Raw genomic sequence first — 19,936 nt, 5'->3', positions numbered from 1 at the left:
AAGTGGGGGAGGGAGAGAGAAAAAGCAAGAGAGCGAGAGGGAGAGAGGGAGGGAGGGAGAGAGGAAGAGCGAGAGAGATAGCGACATAGCTAACTGATATGCAGACACGCTAGCTTTTGGTTTTGATGTTCCTGTGGACTTGCACGCACTGTAGAAATCAGGCAGACCGGTCAAGCGAAGGGAGAGGGAGCTCCAGAGAGCTCCAGAGCTGGACATCTTTACGTAAGCCTCTCTCACACACACACACACCTCACGCGATCATCCTTTGTTTCGCTACCAGCAAGAAGCTCTGCAGGAATGAGCCACTGTAGCTACCAGGTACCAGGCTACTCTCCTCCTGTAGGTTAACAGAAGGAGCCTCGTCACTCTCTCGCTCCCTGCCTGGTGCTCACCGCTCGGCTCGGCTTCCTCGCGTTGGCGTAGGTACGTGCGCCTGTTTACAGGGGGAAATCAGGATGCGCCTGGGGCTGGAGGTCTTTGCTGCAGTAGCCTGTATTTACATAGACGGGGCTGGCCGCTGGCGGCGTCTTCCTGTTAGTGCCTGCGTGTGGATGCAGGAGGGCATGCAGGAGCGCTACACCACTGTGTCTGTGACGGGGCTAAGGTTGCACGGCATGCTGCTGTTCTGGGAGGTTGCGTTAAAAAAGGAGAGAGATTTATATGGGACACATTCATGTGTGCAAGCTTGCACACACGCATACATGTCACACGCACGTACCAACGCATGCCGGCGCACACGCATATACATGTCATGCACACGGACCAACGCATGTATGTGTAGCGGGAGGGGGAGAGGTGCGGAAAAACAACAGCAAAGCTGTATATATATATATATATATATATAGATCCAATGTATATTTGGATCCACATTTGCTTGTTTGTGTTTGTATGTGTGTGTGTGTGTGTGTGCGTGTGTGACTGAAGACGTGAAGACAGCAGAACAGCAGCAGAACCGAACACAGGAGGACAGGTGAGAAGGGTAGAAGGACAGGAACACACACACACACACACGCACAGGAAGAATTAGGGTATAGACCAAAACCTCCATGTGTAAGGCAACGCAACCTGAGTGGAAGGCAGAGTTAGTACAGCAGGGGGAGAGAGGAGGCAGAGGCAAGGGGCAGACACATGCACATCCTGTGTACATAGAGGGAGATGGAGAATATATGGATGGAACTTGGCTGGAGCTCTTTGTGTTCACAGTGGACCTTGATTTAATTTCAATACAATTAAGGCACGCGGTGAATGCCAAGAGAGCGGCCGGTATAGCGTCTCGTACCTGCGCACGCCTGCCCGGCGGGGACGGATCACCTGGACTCGCTTGTCAGTCAGGACAGTGGCTCTGCGTACAGTGGACCGGGTCAACCAACCATGTGGCAGGATATTCTGCTGGTGCTGATCAAATCAAAGGATTGTGTGCACACAGATGACCTCCCTAGCGGAGACGGAGACACGGAGACACACACACACACACACACACACACACACACACACAGCTCTGATTTGTCCTGTGAATATCATCTTTGCCTTACAACTGCCTGCTCAGGCTGAAATGGTCAATTTTGCCGTTTGAATAAAGTATTTTCTATGATACACCCGTTTGTATTGCAGCTCTGTGTATTAGCAAGAAATTATTTCCATTAAATTATTTCCACCACGTTGTACATTCCCCCAATTACTTGTAAAGTGTTTTTTTTCCTATACCTGCGATATTTAATTTGCCCATTTCCCAAAAAATAAGATCACGCAGGTCGTAGCCTACAATTGCTAAGAGAGGGCCATATGATAGAGGTGGCACTCTGAGATGCACTGGTGAAACATGGACATTGATAATAATGAAATGAAAGAGTATGGTACATTGTACATTTTTCAGGAAACTGCAAATCCGGGATATATACCTTAATTTTGCTTATAAATACATTTTCCATCACGCAAACATCAAACAATGTTGCGGAGGTTGTGGGTTGACCTACATTTCTGCTGCACGCGGCGCATTATTGTCGGGCTTGTGAGCTAGGGTAGCCTACGACAAAATAATTCCATCTTCATGTCTGAACATTTTTATGATTATTTTCTATAACATTATTTACTGGTAAATTTTACTAGGCCTACTTATTTATACACACAACGGTTGTCCAAGGCCTCTCAGAGCTCTTTGCCATAATGTCGCAATCTGAAATACCCCAAACAAACTTTGGCTTTGATAGCCTACGTTTAAAACGGAAACCTAACGACAGCCCGCCTTGTCGATCTAAAATAGCTAAAAATAGACTGGGCAATCCTATTACATTCGACATCATCCTGCTTCATATAGCTCTTGGTGTGATGGGGAATATTTTGGGAAATGTACCCGTTTTTCCTCTGAAGCGAAGGCTACGTTAGGGAAGACTTTATTGATGTAGGCTTTATTTTTTAGGCTTTTATTTTTCATGCGCAATAAAGCTGCAAAATATAACCAATGTGATGAACAAATGAGGGTTGCGCGGCTGTTGTCGCCATGACCCTTCCGACGTCAGTGACCTTTCCAGGCGAACGAATAACTGCAAAGTGATAAATGCATTATATGAATCACTAACAGCGACACTGCGTTCATTTAGAGCCCTACGCTCTAAGAGCGTGACATTAAATTCGGGCTCTAAGCATTAGGCCAGTTTAGGCTGCATATCTGTCCGCGCCCCTGTTTGGACAATGAACGTCAGATACGCTGAGCACAAAGACGAGTTGACGTGGCTTGGTGCAGAGAACTGAGCCTGAAATAAAATGTAAAAAAACAAAACAATGCTCCAGTGTGTAGGCTATTGTCTTACACCGAACAGCTAGTTATTTGACGCATATTATTTTTGTAATAAAAAATGAATCAGCTCTATTTTCATGGGGCCTAGCCTATTCCTCTCTAATGTTCAACCCGTTGCACCAGTCTTCACCATACCATACCCACCACGCTATTTAATAGCCCTAAGCCTTAATTTGTTCTACTAGACTACAACATTAGACACCATAGACTATAAGCAACTCTCCAATCTCCACGTCTAGGTTAGGCTATGCACAATTCCAGAAAATTTAGGATCGAGTAGGCCTAGACCAAAAACCATTTTGCATGAAATGTACGATACAGTTTAAGATAGGCTATCTCTGACTCAAAGTGTAACAAACTGGCACATTTAATTACAGGCATGTCAGACTAGGCCTAGCCTAGGCTACATGATGCGCAATGGGATTTAGATCTTTTTTTTTTTTTTTGTAAAAGGCGACAAAACAAATCTGACGCTTGTTCCGAAAACAAAACCAACCTGGCAAACCGTTATGAATTCGTTATGGAAATATAGCTCGGGCGAAGCATGACCAAGCGGTGCTAATGGGAGACGAAGATGGATGCGTTTATGGTAATGAACCGCGCTTGCAGTGTCCGCATCATGCATGGCGCATTTTAAATCAGCATGTCAACTGACCGACGGGGGCGGAATTAGGCCACTCGGCAAATTGTCTGTCCCAAACCAAACAGTCAGATCGGAGCTTTTGTTGGGTTTACCAGCCGTCTCCTGCGCTGAGATAATCAGCATCGTACGAATCAATAAATAGCCTAGCTTTAACCAGTGCATGGGCCATGCCGGTCACCAACGACATATAGGCCACGATTTGATGAGCCTCTCTCGCTCTCCTTACAAACAGCAGTGAAGCTCTGAAGCATTTGACGGGCGGCGATGCTCACAAGCCTAAGCCAATATTAGGGCACCTGTCTGGGGGATGAGTTTACTCAGACTGTCCAATCCTTGCGTCCCCTTGCAGTTTGCATACAACACCACCGTGTCAAATTCAGAAAATAGTCAATATAGGCCTATAGCATAGGCTACTTTATCCATTATCTGATTCCATATTCGAGTATGTAGCCATCAATACCTGGCCCATATTAATAGGCTAGTACATTACTGACTATATTTCTGAACTCAGGACATTTTGAATTCTTGCATAATTTAGATTCACTGAAATATTTTTTTTTTTTTACTTTAGCCTACATCAGAACAAGCCTACCAGAACTTGTATCACACAAAAAAATCCTACCATGAACATATCCCATAGCAAAGAAATATGGTCCTTTAGTGAATGAGTTTACAAAATCATGGTGATCTTATATAAAAGACTAGTAGACTCTTGGGTCTACACGAGAACATGTTTTCTGAAATAGCCTGGCCATGCTATGACTTGCTCAGGAAAGGCAGGACATTTTAATATAGGTCTGTCCCAAAGGGTTGAGTTAGTGATCTTTTATGAAACTAAAATACTGTAAGCATCAGTAATATTGCAAGTAGGCCTACCATGTCTATACTAGGCTACACAACAGAGGGATGTGCCAAACTACCAACCCCAAATTGCCCTCCAAAAAGCTGACATTACCACCATTACTATCAAAGCTGAAAAGAGCACCGAATCTGCCTCCACACACACCCTTTATTAATGCGCTCTGGGATTTAACTATGGTCCCCCTTCCTCCATTTCATTTTGGATCTCCCGTGGGACAAGAAAGTCCCTGGAGATGAACAGCTACGGGTCGTGAGGGCTGTCTCCGAAGACTATGGCACGTGCCGCCCCCCTCCCCCCACACACAGATCCTGAACCCTGAGACGTAGAGAGCACTTTGTGTCATTGTGCAAGACGGCTGCAGCAGACTGATGTGTGGCACATGTGACCCCCGCCGACATCACGCGCGCCCATCACCACAAAGCACCCATATGGCAAGGTGCCGTCCCGGGCAAGGCCCATGGGCCAACTGATGACTAGATTAACCATACTAGAAACACAGTCACTCTCTACTTCATTCATCCTTGATGCATCATAGATTATAATCACATTTTTGGAGCTGAATTATAACATATTTTGCATTTGCCCAATCAGAATGTTCAGAGAGCTTTATAGGCAACTGTACTTTGAAGCAAGCATCTAAATGCCACCCTTCAACAGCCAACGTGACTTTATTAGGATATGTCGCCCTCTATTGGCCATACTTTGTTAATGCACTGACCCACCGCCATTTTCCTCTCAGAATTCATCAGCCCTACATGGGCAGACTCGGGTGACAAGTTCTGTGGAATATTAAGAGAATTTGTGGACGTTTTACTAAATTGTGGGCTCATTTGCTAAATTGGGCCCCCATTTAACTAAATTGTGGGCTCATTTGCTAAATTGGGCCCCCGTTTAACTAAATTGTGCCCTCACGAGTGTAAAATTTAGTAAAATGAGTGCACTATTTACTGAAACAAGCGCACACGTGTGCACTCTAGTAAATCGAGAACACAATTTTGGAAAATGATCACAGGATTAAGTAAAACAAGTGCACGTTCCGTCGATATACAAAAATAAATCTTGTACAAAAAAAGACACCTCGCTAGCACCATTCTGCCTGCACCTGTATAAAAATAGAAACATAGGCCTCCTCTAACATTCAAGATAATAACAAATTCACCTTTTGCTTTCTTACTCACGTTTCACCTCATGTGGAGTCATGCAATACTGTATACCCACCAGGACAGGGCAAAGGTCAGTCACATCCCTTTAATTAACCCATGAAGCAGTGCAGAACTGGAGACGGCACACACCTTTCAATTCCACATCAGGCTACTTCTTTGCATTAAGTTTAACATAAAACACGTTCTTGAAACAGATCCTTTTATTGAATCCCACTGTGTTTTATTTGCAGATCAAACATACCTAAGTTACCAGCATTTGAGACCAGCATGCTTGGGGACATCTAGGACTTTTACCAGGGGATAACAGAAGCCATAGAATCGGACTCTAACAATCAAGTGACCTGTGAACTGGGTGCTTCCATGATCAAGAAACAACATCCAAACTGCCATGGCGTAGCATCTTTATTTCAGCCACTGCAAACTCGACTAGAAGTTAGAAACCTATGCAATGACATGATACCACGGGGAAGAATAAGGGGGGGGGTTAGACAGGTGAGTGCGAGACGTGGGGGGTGGGGTTAGACAGGTGAGTGCGAGACGTGGTGAGCCAGGTGTAAATAAGGAGGTTAGGGAGCACAGGACACAGACAGGGACGTTGTTATTGAATTATTACGCATTCAGTTTTTTTCTTCAGAGTGAAAGGATAACCAAAATGTAGTGCAAGACGACTACACGAACAAAGGTGAACGCACACACACACACACACACGTTCTGCTGGGTATACACGTTTATTACGTTGAACTGATTAATAGAAAGAATTGGAGCAAGACCCATCCCGATGCAGACTTAAGAAACGGAAGAGGAAAAACAAACGAAACTTAAGGAAGAGATCACCCCCGGCAACAGTTTAAACTGCCCAAGAGAGAGGAACATGGAAACTAAAAGTTCAGAAGACTGCCAACAAGGCCCCTTCCGCTTACCATACAAATTATACAATGACCGATGCCAACTTAAATCTTTTCCTTAAACCAATTCCTTCTCATCAACACAAGATAAACAAAGGACAATGTCAAACATTTCTTGTCTTGTTGCCTTCTGACTGTGGCAGGAGTGATTAAGGACAAAAAAAAAAAGTTATGTTTGAAAGGAGATCATAATGTGCATGGTTATCGTCAAATTACCCAACGATGCAACATCCATTACAAGTGATGGGAGAAACCCCCAACTCTGCTTCTGGATTGGTTACTTCAATCTCCAATGGGGAGCCAGTGGGGGTTACAAAGAAATGATACAACCTGCCCATGCTGAAGAGGGCAGTAGTGAGCCAACGCTACACAACTCCTCTAGATGTGTGTGACACAGAAGCAAAGCCTTGCCTTGCTTGGACTGTAAAAACTGAAGATGATTTCTTAAAAAAATGGAAAAACAGAAAAAAGGACCAAAGCAACAGGAAGGTGAAAAGGGGCGGGACAAAAAGGAAAACACGAGGTTCACCTAGGATCCTATAGAATTATTAACTTGTTGAAGTCCTATGAATAATTGTTTTCTTCTTTTTCTTTTACTACAAGTTCCAAGTCTTTTAAGTCAACAGAAATCAAGAGTCTTCTTTTTTTTTCAAATCCTTGGGTATTTCTCCCCCTTAGACTTTGTGAAAAGATCTGGATGTAGACAGGAAAAAAGTAGGGCCATCGCAGTCTTTTGCCCAAAATGGTGACTGTTACTTGACCCGTCCTTGGCGATCCTAAAAAAAGGGAAAAAAAAACAAAAAAAAGACACCATTCAAAAATCTACAATTCTGGATAATCTAAATTAAAGGTTCCAAAAGCTGGGTATAATATTCACCATATATTCAAACATGATCCACCAACGTCATCATTTGGCATTAAAGGACATGAGATAGCATGTGCCCAAGAGGATTAACCTCCTCACCCTGAACAAATATTTATGCTCTTCACATAGGACGTATAGAAGAGAGCATTACTGCAGCATTACTCTGCTCATAGGACGTATAGAAGAGAGCATTACTCTGCTCATAGGACGTATAGAAGAGATCATTACTCTGCTCATAGGACGTATAGAAGAGAGCATTACTGCAGCATTACTCTGCTCATAGGACGTATAGAAGAGAGCATTACTCTGCTCATAGGACCTATAGAAGAGAGCATTACTGCAGCATTACTCGGCACACAGGTGCTCATGGATTGTCCATACTGCACTAATGACGTACTGTGTGAGCTTCACTTTCACAGATAAAAACCTTCCCATGACTTTCCAAGGACCTTTAATGACCTTTCCATGGACCTTTAATGACCTTTCCATAATAGAATAGAAACTTTAATTGTCGCACAACAATGTTGGTGGTATTTTTTTTAGCTCAGTCCGATGGGGGGGTTCGTTTGTGTGTGTGTGTGTGTGTGTGTGTGGGGGGGGTCCTTCCACCTTTCACTATGTACAAGTACAGTACTCCTAGGACTAATAAAGGAATAATAATTTAAAAAACCTTTCATTCTCTAAGCTAGTCAGGCTGTCACTAAGAGAAAACTGCATCACCATGCAGAAATGGGTAAGTCATGTAGATCATGACTCTTTTCATGTCATGTCTGGAGAATGTTTTTTATAAATATAATATAAAGGAAGATATAAAAATATAAAAAATGACTTGTATAACTTTAAAGCACCTTGGCTCAAATACTTTATCTTAAGGTAGTCATGGTCTTGTGACAAACTGTGAAATATGCATTTATTAAGAAAATATATTTTTGTTTCTATTTACTGAACATTTCACCATCAAGGGGATTATAATCCTCAAAACTTTATTAAGTAGTGACGACCAAGTCTGAGCAGTCAAAACATACCCCATCTCTACTCCAATACAAATTTAGTCTAATACACAACTGTATCACCCGGAGAGAAGAAATACTCTTTTCTGACTTGCTGGTGGGGTGGCTATTAATTCTGAATAACGGGACACCTATGAATTAGATCTGGTAAAAAAAGGTATTACTTACTGTTCCATATCAATGCTTATGAATGGTAACTATAACAACCATAGTAGGACGATGGTTGAGCCTGGAAGCAGGCTTCGCAACAATGGAATAAACTGTAAACAAGCTAACTGTCCATGCTATTGCTGTTAGGGCCAAAGAAAAATGTACAACAAACTGAACAAGTCAGCTTCTTTTTAAAACGGAACCGCTTGTTTCCTTTGTGTGCTATAAAGGCATGACTATGGCCTATAGTGGCAACCGGGTGATGAGTGGAACAACGGACTTTGAGGTGTCCACTCAGTTATATGGAATTAATAGACTCGGGCGGAGGCAACTCCCCTCAGCTGCGGGACAGGGAGTTCTTTGCCTCCCTCCTCGTCCATTATGCAACATATAGCATGACAACATCTTCTAAAGGACCCCTCCTGAGTTGACTGCTATATTGCCTGATGGTTTGTTTAAGGTGTTGGTGTTTATTTATTGTGCTGTTTATTTATTGTGTTGTTGTTTTATACCTGCATTCTGTAGTGGGCCCTGTTGGTGTTACTGGTGTAGGGGTCCCCAGTCTGAACTTCCACCTGAAACACACACACACACACACACACACACACACACAGCAGACAGTTAGTATACATGGGAACATATACATTATGTATGAGTTAAAAATAACACAAAAGCATCTTAACAATGGACCACAATATTACTAGTGATCAGATGACCTCCACCATATCATTATAAATCTGTTAACTTTCCAAAGCTTCCTCTGTTTATGCGTATGCTGTCCAAAAGCAAAGAGCCTTTGCCTTCAATTGCACCAAGCAATAGTATCTCATGCTGTGGGTTTCATTCAGTCAATAATTTCAATAAACCAATAAATGAAAGAAATCCATTATGTGAGCTGGACAAGGTGTTGTAACTGCTGCCAGTCCAGGTCAAATGCAGAGCACTCCTTCGTGTGACACTGACCACAACACAAGGCCATTTAAATCGTGGCGTCCTTACTTGCTTATTCATTTGGCTAATGCTTTTATCAAAGCGACTTACATACAAGCACCATTCTTCCCAGAGCAAGATAGGCTAAAGTGCCTTGCTCAAGGGCACAATGGCAGCCAGGAATCAAACCCAGAACTTTTCTGCATACTAGCCGAGCTTCAACCCCCCCCCCCCCCCGCCATGTTCATATAGCATGGCCTCATACAAACACCAGGTGAACACACAGGGAAAGCCTGGATAAAAAAAAATGTACTGCATTGAACATGTGGGGAATGCTCTGCATGATTCATTGTTTTCCAATAACTTGGCTGACAGTATTAATGACAAAAGACAATGGTAATAATAATAATAATAATAAAAAAAATCCACTAAAATGTGGAAAACTACTGGACCTATTGGCAATCTATTTTGTTTATAAGAAAATGATGCTGTGTTTTTCAGATGCAACCCATTCACCAATTTAAATAATAGATGCAGCCTTTGAACATACAAATGTGGACACAAAACAGTGTAATACAAGCCATCACTGACTTCAATGGCAAAGTGGATCATGTGTCAACACCTGACCAACCAGCTGAAAGGGGGAGCAGAAATTATTCAGCTCGAGAGCACCCCCTTCAGCAAGGAACAAGAACTACACATGTGTTGGGTCTCGAGACAAAAATGGCTGGCAATTGAACCACTCACTACATAAACACACACCAAAGTGAGCCCTCTGTGGGAACGACTAACGCAGGAGCAGCACGGTTGGCTGGGAACACATTTCCAGCTACAGCTTCTCAGGTTCATTCACATTCTGCTCAGATCTATAATTTAGTCTAAAAAAAAAAAAGTTTCTTCAAAGAAACCTGCTAATTCAAGGAGTTTCTGTGAAGTGTCAAATAAATGGACTTTGAACTGGATTGAACATGCTGCCAGAGCGGACATCAAAAAGATCGCTCTAAACCCTTCACCATCTAAATAAAACATGGACATGATGCTCGTCACAGGGAGCCGTTACACCTTCATCTTCTGCAGCAGAGTGAACATTCAGAGGATTTATTGGTTATAGTCTAATGATGTTTACGTATGCCTTCAATGAAAATAAAAGAAATCTGACTGACTTCTGGGTTAAAATAAGTACACAAACTATAAGGGTAAATATCAGGTCAGGTCTGCAAACACATTTCTGGCAGCTATGGAGGAGAACATGCTCCCAATAATGTACTCGCTGTGTCTCCAATGAGGACCTGATTGGTTCGTTTGTAATGGAACATACGCTCACAACCAAGTATGCACTAGCATCACAATAAACCATCATCGCCCAAAGTTACTTAGAATAACCTAGTAACAGAGAAATTGTATTAAACAAAGTGCATTATGTCATTTATCCAAATCCTCACAATTCAGACAGATTCATGGTTCAGATTTTTTTTTCTCAAGAACAAGAACATTAATCTAACAGACAGCACAACCCCGATCCCACACGGAGAGCAGGTCATCTCCAGACCCCTGCGACCTTTAACCCCAACATCTTCACTCTGTAACTCCCAGGTGCGTGCGGCCGCGGCGCGGTTACCTTTCTCACACTCTCCTCTTCCTCCTGACGCTTCTCGTAGTGCGAGAAGTCGTCGAAGATGGAGGTGGTGTGCTTGTAACCGGCGATGATCTTTAGGACCTGCCGCGCCTTGTCCAACGGCACCTCCTGCGTGTCCCTGGAGTTGGTGACCGGCTTGTTCTCGTTGTTCTCCAGGCGGATGTGCCGCAGCTGGCTGTTGGGAACGTCCTTGACGAAGATCCAGCGCACGTCGAAGCGGCCCTTCCACTTGTCCTGCGACCACACGCCGGCGCAGGTGTTGTAGTCCACGGGCGAGCGCATCTCGGCCACGCCGCAGAAGTGCCCGCTGCCGTTGACGCTGAAGAGCAGGTAGAGCGGGCCCTTGGCGCCCAGCGAGCGGTACGCGGCGTCCAGCCGCTTGTTGCCGTGCTCGGTGCTGCACCAGATGTTGTACTTGATGGAGCGGTGGATGTCGTCCTCGGAGTAGCTCTTGATGATGAACACGCGGCCTTGCTTGGGGTTCCAGTCGAAGTCCTTGGGGTTGTAGTTGTTGACCAGGCGCAGTTTCTCCAGCACAGGGTGGGGCTCGGAGGGCATCCCGGGCACTCCGCCCGCTCCCGCCGCGCTCGGAGGAGACTGACCCAGACCCCCGCCGGCGTCCCCGAACCCGTTGGCACGGTTACGGGGCGGCACCCAGCGGGTGGGTTGGGAGGACTGGGGGTTGGGAGGGGGCTGGGAGTGGGGCTGCTGCTGCTGCTGCTGCTGGGCCACCATGGGCTGCTGCTGCTGCTGCTGCTGTTGCTGCTGCTGGCCGTTGGGCGGGAGTTGGTGGGGAGCGAGCTGGGAGGGGGGGTGCATCAGCTGCCCGTTACTCATGGGCAGCTGCGGAGTCCCACCGGCCATGGCGCCGGGCTGTGGGGAGGCCTGATTGGACGGTTGGCCGTTGGGGGGCATGGGGATGTGCTGGGGGGTGGTCGCCTTAGGCATGGTGCCCTTGTTGTCCCAAGTGCCAATGTCCATGTTGTGTTTGATGGGCGGAGGCGGCAGGTTCGCCCCCACCAGGCCGCCCTTGGTTTTGAGCTTGGGCTGCGGCTTGGCCGGCTTGCTGGCGATGTCCGCCCACGAGGCTGGCTTGACCGGGGCGATGGACACCGGGGGCGCGGCGGGCGGGCCCGACACCTGGCCCATGGGTCCCCCGGGGAGTCCCGAGCCCACCACCTTAGGCGCCATGTTGCCGCCGCCACCGCCGATCTTGAGCTCTGCCATGCCCTGGTCCAAGCTGTTCATGCCCACGGCCTTGTTGAGCGGCTCGCTGGCAGCGAAGGGAGACTGTCCGTCGATCATGGCGCCCCCTAGGGAGCTGGGCGCGTAGGCGTAGTTGCTGCTGTAGCCCGAGCTCTGAGTGGACTGTCCCTGAGAGCTGCTGCTGCCCCAGGCGGAGAAGTCGATGCCGCTGGGGAAGAAGTTGAAGCCGTGCTGACCCAAGAAGGGGTTGCTCCCCAGCGCCCCCGACTGGCCAAACATAGCGTCCGGGAGGAAGTGGTGCTCCCCGTTGCTGAGCTGTCCGTAGGAGGCCAGGTAAGGCATCGGGGGGTCTCCGCCGGTAGACCATGCTGCCTCGTTCAGGGAGTAGGTGAAGCCTATGGAGGGGCTGTAGTAGCTGGGCATGTAGGAGTCCGACATGGCCGTGTACGCATTGCTCTGGAGAGAGGAGGAGGAGGAGGAACACACGTTACCATATAGACTAGTCAAGGGCTGCACATACAACTTCACTTGGGGCCAGTGAGCACCGAGTGATTCACACAGCAATTAAGGTAAAAAATATCAATAAAAAGATGAATGTCCCCTGATTAAGATGTTCAGGGTCCAAACCTTGAATTTGAAACCAAATGTTGAATATTTAAACATTGTGTGTGGCTTAAAACAAACAAACAAATAATAAAAAAACATCCATCTTCATCTTAGTTTACCAAGTGAATGAAATGTAGACAGTACCATTTCTAAACAAAAGAGTTTACATGTGAGAGCAGGTTCACACACCCCCTTCTGCATTGTGGTCGTGGCAACAGAATCATGACAAAGGGATGACATTCCATTGCAGGAGGAAAACAGTCCCTTTCATACCCACGGTGGCCTATTTACTTGTGAACCCACCCCCACTACTATGGAGCATCCAATAAAAGATCACCCTCATTACATCGCCATGACTTAACCACACACTTAGTCATGGGTATTGTAATGCACTCAGGAAAGTTTTAGAATTTTATACCGGAATTTTACAATATTTTTTACTCTCTCGCATGATTGGATAAGAATACATTATAAACGTAAGTGAGACAAGCGTTAAACTATGAATTGCATCACTCAAACAAACATATTTCTTGCACATAAAAAGTGTTCATACAGTTGGTCTAATTGATCAATGTAAAATCATTGGACATACAGGTCAGTTTCTGGCATGTTGTCTTCAATAAGGACTTAACAGACATACCTGTCTGGTCTGAGTGTTCAGGTAAGGCTCAAACTCGTCATCATTTAACGTGTCCTTCTGTGTGACCGTCCCGTTTTGCACTAGGGGGAAATAAACAACAGGTACATTAGACAAGTGGACAACATGGATAACTACAAAGACTAAAGACATGAGGGTCTTATACGCCTCTAGTAAGGGTCTTGAATTAGTTATTGCGTCATAGGATACGGTAGGTATCGGCCTGCCTAAATAAAATGTAAAACAAAAACTGCAACAACATTCAACTTGTTCCTTGAAACTGCTAGTGACCACAGCGCTCCTCGGTTCCTCGTGTGTTCAAGTGCTGACGTAGCTGACGCTGGTTTCGTGTGAATTACCTTCCATATTAACTTCAGTATTGAGTGCCCATTTGAAAGCAGACGGCGAGTATCCAAAGGTGAAATATAATTTTATGGCTCTTTAAATTAAGACAGCCAATACGGTGAACATGATTTACGGTCAGTCAGGAGCACGCTGTTGGCATGCAGTGGTTGAGTCTTTCCCGGGCGCTGAACTAAATTACAGTCACGTAAACGTCACATAGCCGCTGTCTTCACTTAACATTTAATCGTGTTTTTAATAAAATATTAAACACGAACCTAACCGATGCTTCGTATGACAAACAAAATAAAAGCCCCTTCTCTCGCTTATCACTTTGTAGAAAATTAACACAATCCCTTGACACCAGTCTCAAATTTCCCGTCCAGACTGTAGGCTAGCTTGCTAAGGAACATGCATCACCAAGTCCACTTCCTTAGATTTATCACGAAGCTATCGCTAGCACGGTTAGCAGGCTAGCCCAACTTCACTGGCTTCCTGGAGCGTGAACATAAATAGCACGCCATTTCGAAGAATAGAGTGGGGACATTGTTCACATCGAGAATATAACGCAATGAAAATGCATGTTCTGATAGGTATCGTTGAGACAGTCTCAATCAATTTATCAAAAACAGCTTTAAAGAATACGGGCCTTCAATAGCTTGCTTGCTAGTGGTTATCATTGAACAGCGCAAGCAAAACCTAAGGTCTCCATCGCACACGGACGGATAACTAGTGAGAAGAACTAGTCATAAAAACAAAACTTACCTTTATTTCCTTGGCCTTTCGGTCTCTGGATTGGGTCCAGGTGATTCATGAAGGTTTGAGTTATGAGAGGAAAAGAAGGGAAAATAAATAAAGAAATTTATATTCACCAGTCAGTCCTATAGCAGGTGGTCAGGCCTACTGCACTACACAGGGAGAGTCACTGCTGCTCTGGTGCTACCTAGCCAGCTAGCTAGCTACGTCTCGGTGGAATTTTTGGTCTCGTATTAGTTCAGAAAGTGACTCTCTTTACCTGTTCAAGAAGGCTGCTGGCTGACATTTCTTTCTCCCTGGAGCCTGCGTGTTTAAATGATTTTTAAATCAATTCGGCAGGGTTAAGAAATGTCTATCTAAGAGTTAGCCAAGTGCCCTGTCTCTCTCTATATAGATTGGATTCTACACAATGGCGGGCTGCAGTTCCTTCGCTCTGAGAGCTTGGATGAGAGCGACTTATTTCAACATGGCCGAGCCGCCCAAGTGTACGGAGAGCAAATTTATTTTGATCAATAAGCGCCATCTATGGGATTGGAGGTACGAAGTGCCTGACAAACCTTAGTACCTGGCTGGCACTTTAACATGTTTACCAGGCCTCAAAGGTCATAAAAAAGATATGCCTACTATTTTCACCCCTTCTTTTTATTATTTGGCTCTCATGCTTGTATTGTTGTTATTCTCTGCTTTTTAATGGTGTAAAGCACATTGAAGCATTTAAGCTGAACAGACAGAAACTCTTCAAAAAAGCTACTCATTTGTATACATTATGGTTATGGTTACGCTTTTGTCCAAATCGACATACAAATACAAAACAATATAATACTTACATTTAACAGGGAACAAATTAAGATGTTGGTCAGAATAGCATAATAGGAGAATAGCAATAATAAACAACAATGTCAATTCAATCAATAGCCTGATGAAATGAACAATGAAAAAAGCAATAATAAACAATAATTTCCGTTCCATCAATAGTATAAAAACAATAACATGGTAAGACTACATTAAGGAGAATATCAATAATAAACAACAATGTCAAATTAATCAACAGCCTAATGGAAATAAAACAATATTATACAAACCATAACATAACACATATGAAGAGTTTAATGAACTAAGTGCATGTTGAACAGATATGCCTTTAGACCCCTCTTAAAATTACATTACATTACATTAACACTAACAACACAAGAATTAATATATTTACAGATAAGATACATTGAGTCATATCTATGTACAGTTGATAGATTGAGGCTTATCTGTCTAATTTGTCATCTTTGTCATTAGGCCTAACAGGATATATGGAAATGTTTGTTTTCTAAATAACAATTCTTATTTCTAAGTTTGTATTTCTTTGCAGGACCTGTGGACTACTGAAACCACTGCTTCAGTTTCTGATTGTGACCCACAGACCATCATTCTGACGTAGGAGGCAACCTGAGGGCCACCACTGTATAAAACTACACATTGAATCCCACATTGAAACTACATTACTGAATCCATGATCAAGGAACACCAGCAATGTCCTCACAGACCACAGGTGGGCAGCAAACCACTGGCTGAACATCGTTGCAGGCAACAAAACAAATCTATGTTTGATACTGGTATATAATAATTTGGTACTGGTAGCTAAATTGAATGGCAGTCTTAATCACTAATATGATATGGTTGTTTGTTTCTGCAACTCAGTAAACTTAGTTCTCGGTATCTTTACTGTTTTAATGTCTTATAGGCTTTACCAGTGCTTGTCCACTAGAGGGTGCCATTGCCCATGAATATTTTTCTAGGTTTTCTAGCTATTGACCATTGAACATGGAGAGTGGTAGAATAGATAGATAGATAGATAGATAGATAGATAGATACTTTATTGATCCCCAGGGGGAATTCAAGATGAATGAGAATGAGAAGTGGTGAGTTAGTTGAATATTGTACTGCTAGTGAAGTGAACAGCAAGATGGCATTACTGGTCAGCTGTTAAAATCCTGTGCTGTTCAGCCATCGACTGTATAATTAGTGTTTATGTCCTTTCCCAACGTGCCTGTATAGGACACCCAACTGCATTATCACCAGTGGTTATGAAAGCCCCCCCCCCCCAACTGCATTAACACCATTGGTTATGAAATGCTTTGAGATAATTAGAAATGCTTTATCTGATCATCTTTGATCATTTTGTCTTATTTTGCTGTATTATTCCTGTATTTACCCATCTTAACACATATCGCTTTAATATCTGAGTTTCTTGCCATATCTTGCCAGATACATATCTTACAATCTGCCTCAACAGTATTATGCACCTTCCTTTGAGGCCTGCAATATATCTCCCACCCATTTGAACTACATCAACATGATTGCATATGGGTGCTTGCTGGTTAATTGCCTTGCTCAAGGGCACAACGGTGGAAGCCGGGAATTAATCCCACAACTGTCAGGCCACGGCACGCTAGCCCAGCGCCTTCACACTTTGAGTGCCAGAAATGCAATATTGCGTTTTTTTGTTCCGATGCGTGGAGTGCCAAAAGCGCAATGTTGTGTTTTTAGCTTTTTGTTTTTAATTACTCAAACACGCCTTATGGGTGATTTTAGGAACTCTAATGAATAGAACTGAAATAGATGACAATCAAAAACTCATGAAGTATAAGTATACAGCGGGGAAAATAAGTATTGGACACGTCAACATTTTTTTCAGTAAGTATACTTCCAATGAGGCTATTTGCATGACATTTTCACCAGACATTAGTATTAACTCAGATAATCCACTCATATAAAAAGATTCCAAACATTAATGTCCATAGGTAGAGTTATGTGTAATAAAGTGGAATGACACAGGGAAAAAGTATTGAACACGCCTGCTGAAATTTCTTAAATACTTTGTGGAAAAGCCTTTATTCGTAATCACAGCTTCAAGGCATTTCCTGTATGACGAAACTAATCAGTCACAGTATTCTGGTGTGAGTTTGGCCCATTCTTTTAAACAGATAGTCCTTTAATATTGAAGATTTCAGGGGTCCCTCTTGTGAATCCTGATCTTTAGTTAACTTCCAAAACTGTTCAATTGAATTGAAGTCAGGGCCTTGATTTCCTTTCTCTGAAACCAATTGAGAGCTTCCTTTGCTGAATGGTTTGGATCATTGTCCTGCTGGAAGGTCTAGCCATGTCTCATCCTCATCATCCTGGTGGATGTAAAGATTCTCCCAGAACAAAATGACTCCATTCATCATTCCTTCAACTGTATGAAATCTCTTAGTACCATGAGATGCAAAACAGCCCACACCATGATGCCACCACCTCCAAACCTCACTGTTGGTATGGTATTTTTAGGGTGATGCATAGTGCCATTTCTCCTCCAAATATGGTGTGTAGTATGACATCTGAAAAGTTCAATTTTGCTCTTGCCTGACCAGAATACATTCTCTCAGTATTTCATAGGATTGTTCAAATGTTGTGTAGCAAACTTTCAACGAGCTTTGACATATTTTTCTTCAGCAATAGAGTCATGCGGGATGAGCGTGCATAGAGGCCATGGCGGTGGAGTGCACTACCTATAATTTTCTCTGTAACAATTGTACCTGCTGCCTCCAAATCTTTCTGGAGCTTTCTCAGAGTTGTCCTTGGCTCTTCTGACTATCCTTCTGACTTCCTGGTCAGAAATCTTGCAAGGAGATTCTGTACATGGCCAGTTGATGATGCAGTGATGTTTCTTCCACTTGCAGATAATGGCTCCAATACTGCTTGCTGGATGATTCTGAAGTTTTGAAGTGCATCTGTAACCAGTTCAATTGATATGTTTTGCAACAATAAGGTTGCAAAGGTCTTGGGAGCTCTTTGCCTTTACCCATCATGAAATCTTTCTTGTGTGACACCTTGGTAACAAAAAACCTTTTTATAGCCCACCAGTATACTAACCCAGCTTATATCAATTTCACAGACAGGAGGGATAATTTCTCTAACTACTTATAGATTCCAGTTTGTTCCTTGTCATTCCTCGCCTTTGTGTACTGCTTTTTCTTAGCGTGTTCAATACTTTTTCCCTGTGCCATTCCACTTTTTTACTAATAACACTACTTTTAGACATTAATGTTTGGGTTTTTATATATGTGTTGATTACCTAAGTTAATACTAATGTCCGGTGAAAATTTCATGCAAATAGCCTCACTGGAAGTATACTTACTGAAAAAAATGTTGACGCGTTCAATACTTATTTTCCCAGCTGTTTATACTTTTTTGATCCCGTGAGGGAAATTTGGTCTCTGCATTTAACCCAATCGGTGAATTAGTGAAACACAAACAGCACACAATGAACACACAGTGAGGTGAAGCACACACTAATCCCGGCGCAGTGAGCTGCCTGCTACAACGGCAGCGCTCGGGGAGCAGTGAGGGGTTAGGTGCCTTGCTCAAGGGCACTTCAGCCGCGGCCCACTGGTCAGGGCTCGAACCGGCAACCCTCCGGTTACAAGTCCAGAGTGCTAACCAGTGTGAAAACGTACAATCTGGGCATTTTATCATAACTTGGCTTTTGATGGTTGCCGCTTTGGGTCGAATCAGTGACGCATGCACGTCAGATCAAAACCAGGCCATTTATTTTCGTGGGTTTATCACTAGGTGGCAGTCTTGCCAGGTCTCCCGGAAACGTTATAGGCAGCACTTTATGCAGCCCTTGCCACTTAATCTACTAAACCCCTCTTCTACTACACTTTTTACCCCCCTAGACATAATTTCACTGCATTTCTTACATCCAGTAACTATATGCATGTGACAATAAACGTCCTTGTATCCTTGTCAGGTTGAACTTTTTCTCCATTTCTAGAAAAAAAAACAGGGATTTTGATGAAAACTAGCCACTGTTTAGATTGGGATTTCTCAGGAACAGAGGCATGTAGAAATAAACGGTTTGTACCCACTGAGAGCTTAAAGTCTCACCTGTCAAACGAGCCATAGTATGTGTCCATAGCTATAACATAGAATACGCCGTGGCTCTACAAAAATCGTCAACAATGATGTAGATTGCTGGCACTCTGGGCCAAAGCTTCCAAAAACAGTGCATCATTCAAAATGTTAACCACTACATTACACTACCACCACCCACAAACATGTAGGTTTGTACTATAGACCGGTCAGGAGGTGGGTATGGGGTGGGCGAAAGGGTTAGTTAGGGCTGAGGGATGAAGTAATCTGTACCAGTTTGTTTTCATAAACTGTTGTACACTCTTATATTTATGCAGTCAAAATAAAAATCACTGACAAAAAAGTGAATAAATAAAAAAACAAATACTGGTAGAAAATTCTTCTGTTTACATTTCACTGACTTAATCCATGTAATTTAGTCATGTCTTGCGAGATTTGGACAAAACCCAAAAATGACAGAAACATTGTGTGCATACGACAAAAGGTTAATTCAATGAGACATTTTAAAATAATGAGCATCCAAAAG

General features: G+C 43.6%; 1 protein-coding gene across 1 annotated transcript; it reads right to left on the bottom strand.

The window, feature by feature from the left end:
• Positions 1-5,644: 5,644 nt before the first annotated feature.
• Positions 5,645-14,972, bottom strand: ythdf2 (YTH N6-methyladenosine RNA binding protein F2). Its single transcript, XM_076295538.1, has 6 exons — positions 14,765-14,972; positions 14,515-14,539; positions 13,411-13,490; positions 10,941-12,620; positions 8,905-8,967; positions 5,645-7,143 (listed from the first exon to the last, which is right to left on the bottom strand). The coding sequence occupies exons 1-6, from the start codon at positions 14,789-14,791 to the stop codon at positions 7,120-7,122; spliced, it is 1,899 nt and encodes a 632-aa protein (XP_076151653.1). The 5' UTR covers positions 14,792-14,972; the 3' UTR covers positions 5,645-7,119.
• Positions 14,973-19,936: the final 4,964 nt, after the last annotated feature.

Source organism: Alosa pseudoharengus, unplaced genomic scaffold (assembly GCF_046254945.1).
Source record: "Alosa pseudoharengus isolate Yale_2024_CS ecotype anadromous, Long Island Sound unplaced genomic scaffold, YU_APseudo_1.1 YU_APseudo_1.1_scf_2, whole genome shotgun sequence".
In the NCBI taxonomy this organism is placed as follows: Eukaryota; Metazoa; Chordata; class Actinopteri; order Clupeiformes; family Clupeidae; genus Alosa; species Alosa pseudoharengus.
This window is presented reverse-complemented; position numbering and strand designations above follow the sequence as displayed.

Excerpts from the sequence above, each read along its gene's own strand:
- ythdf2 (XM_076295538.1), bottom strand. The coding sequence starts at position 14,791 with ATGTCAGCCAGCAGCCTTCTTGAACAG. Across the intron at positions 8,968-10,940 it reads AAGAGGAGAGTGTGAGAAAG|GTGGAAGTTCAGACTGGGGA; the intron begins GTAACCGCGCCG and ends TGTGTGTTTCAG. Across the intron at positions 7,144-8,904 it reads GGGCCCACTACAGAATGCAG|GATCGCCAAGGACGGGTCAA; the intron begins GTATAAAACAAC and ends CCCTTTTTTTAG.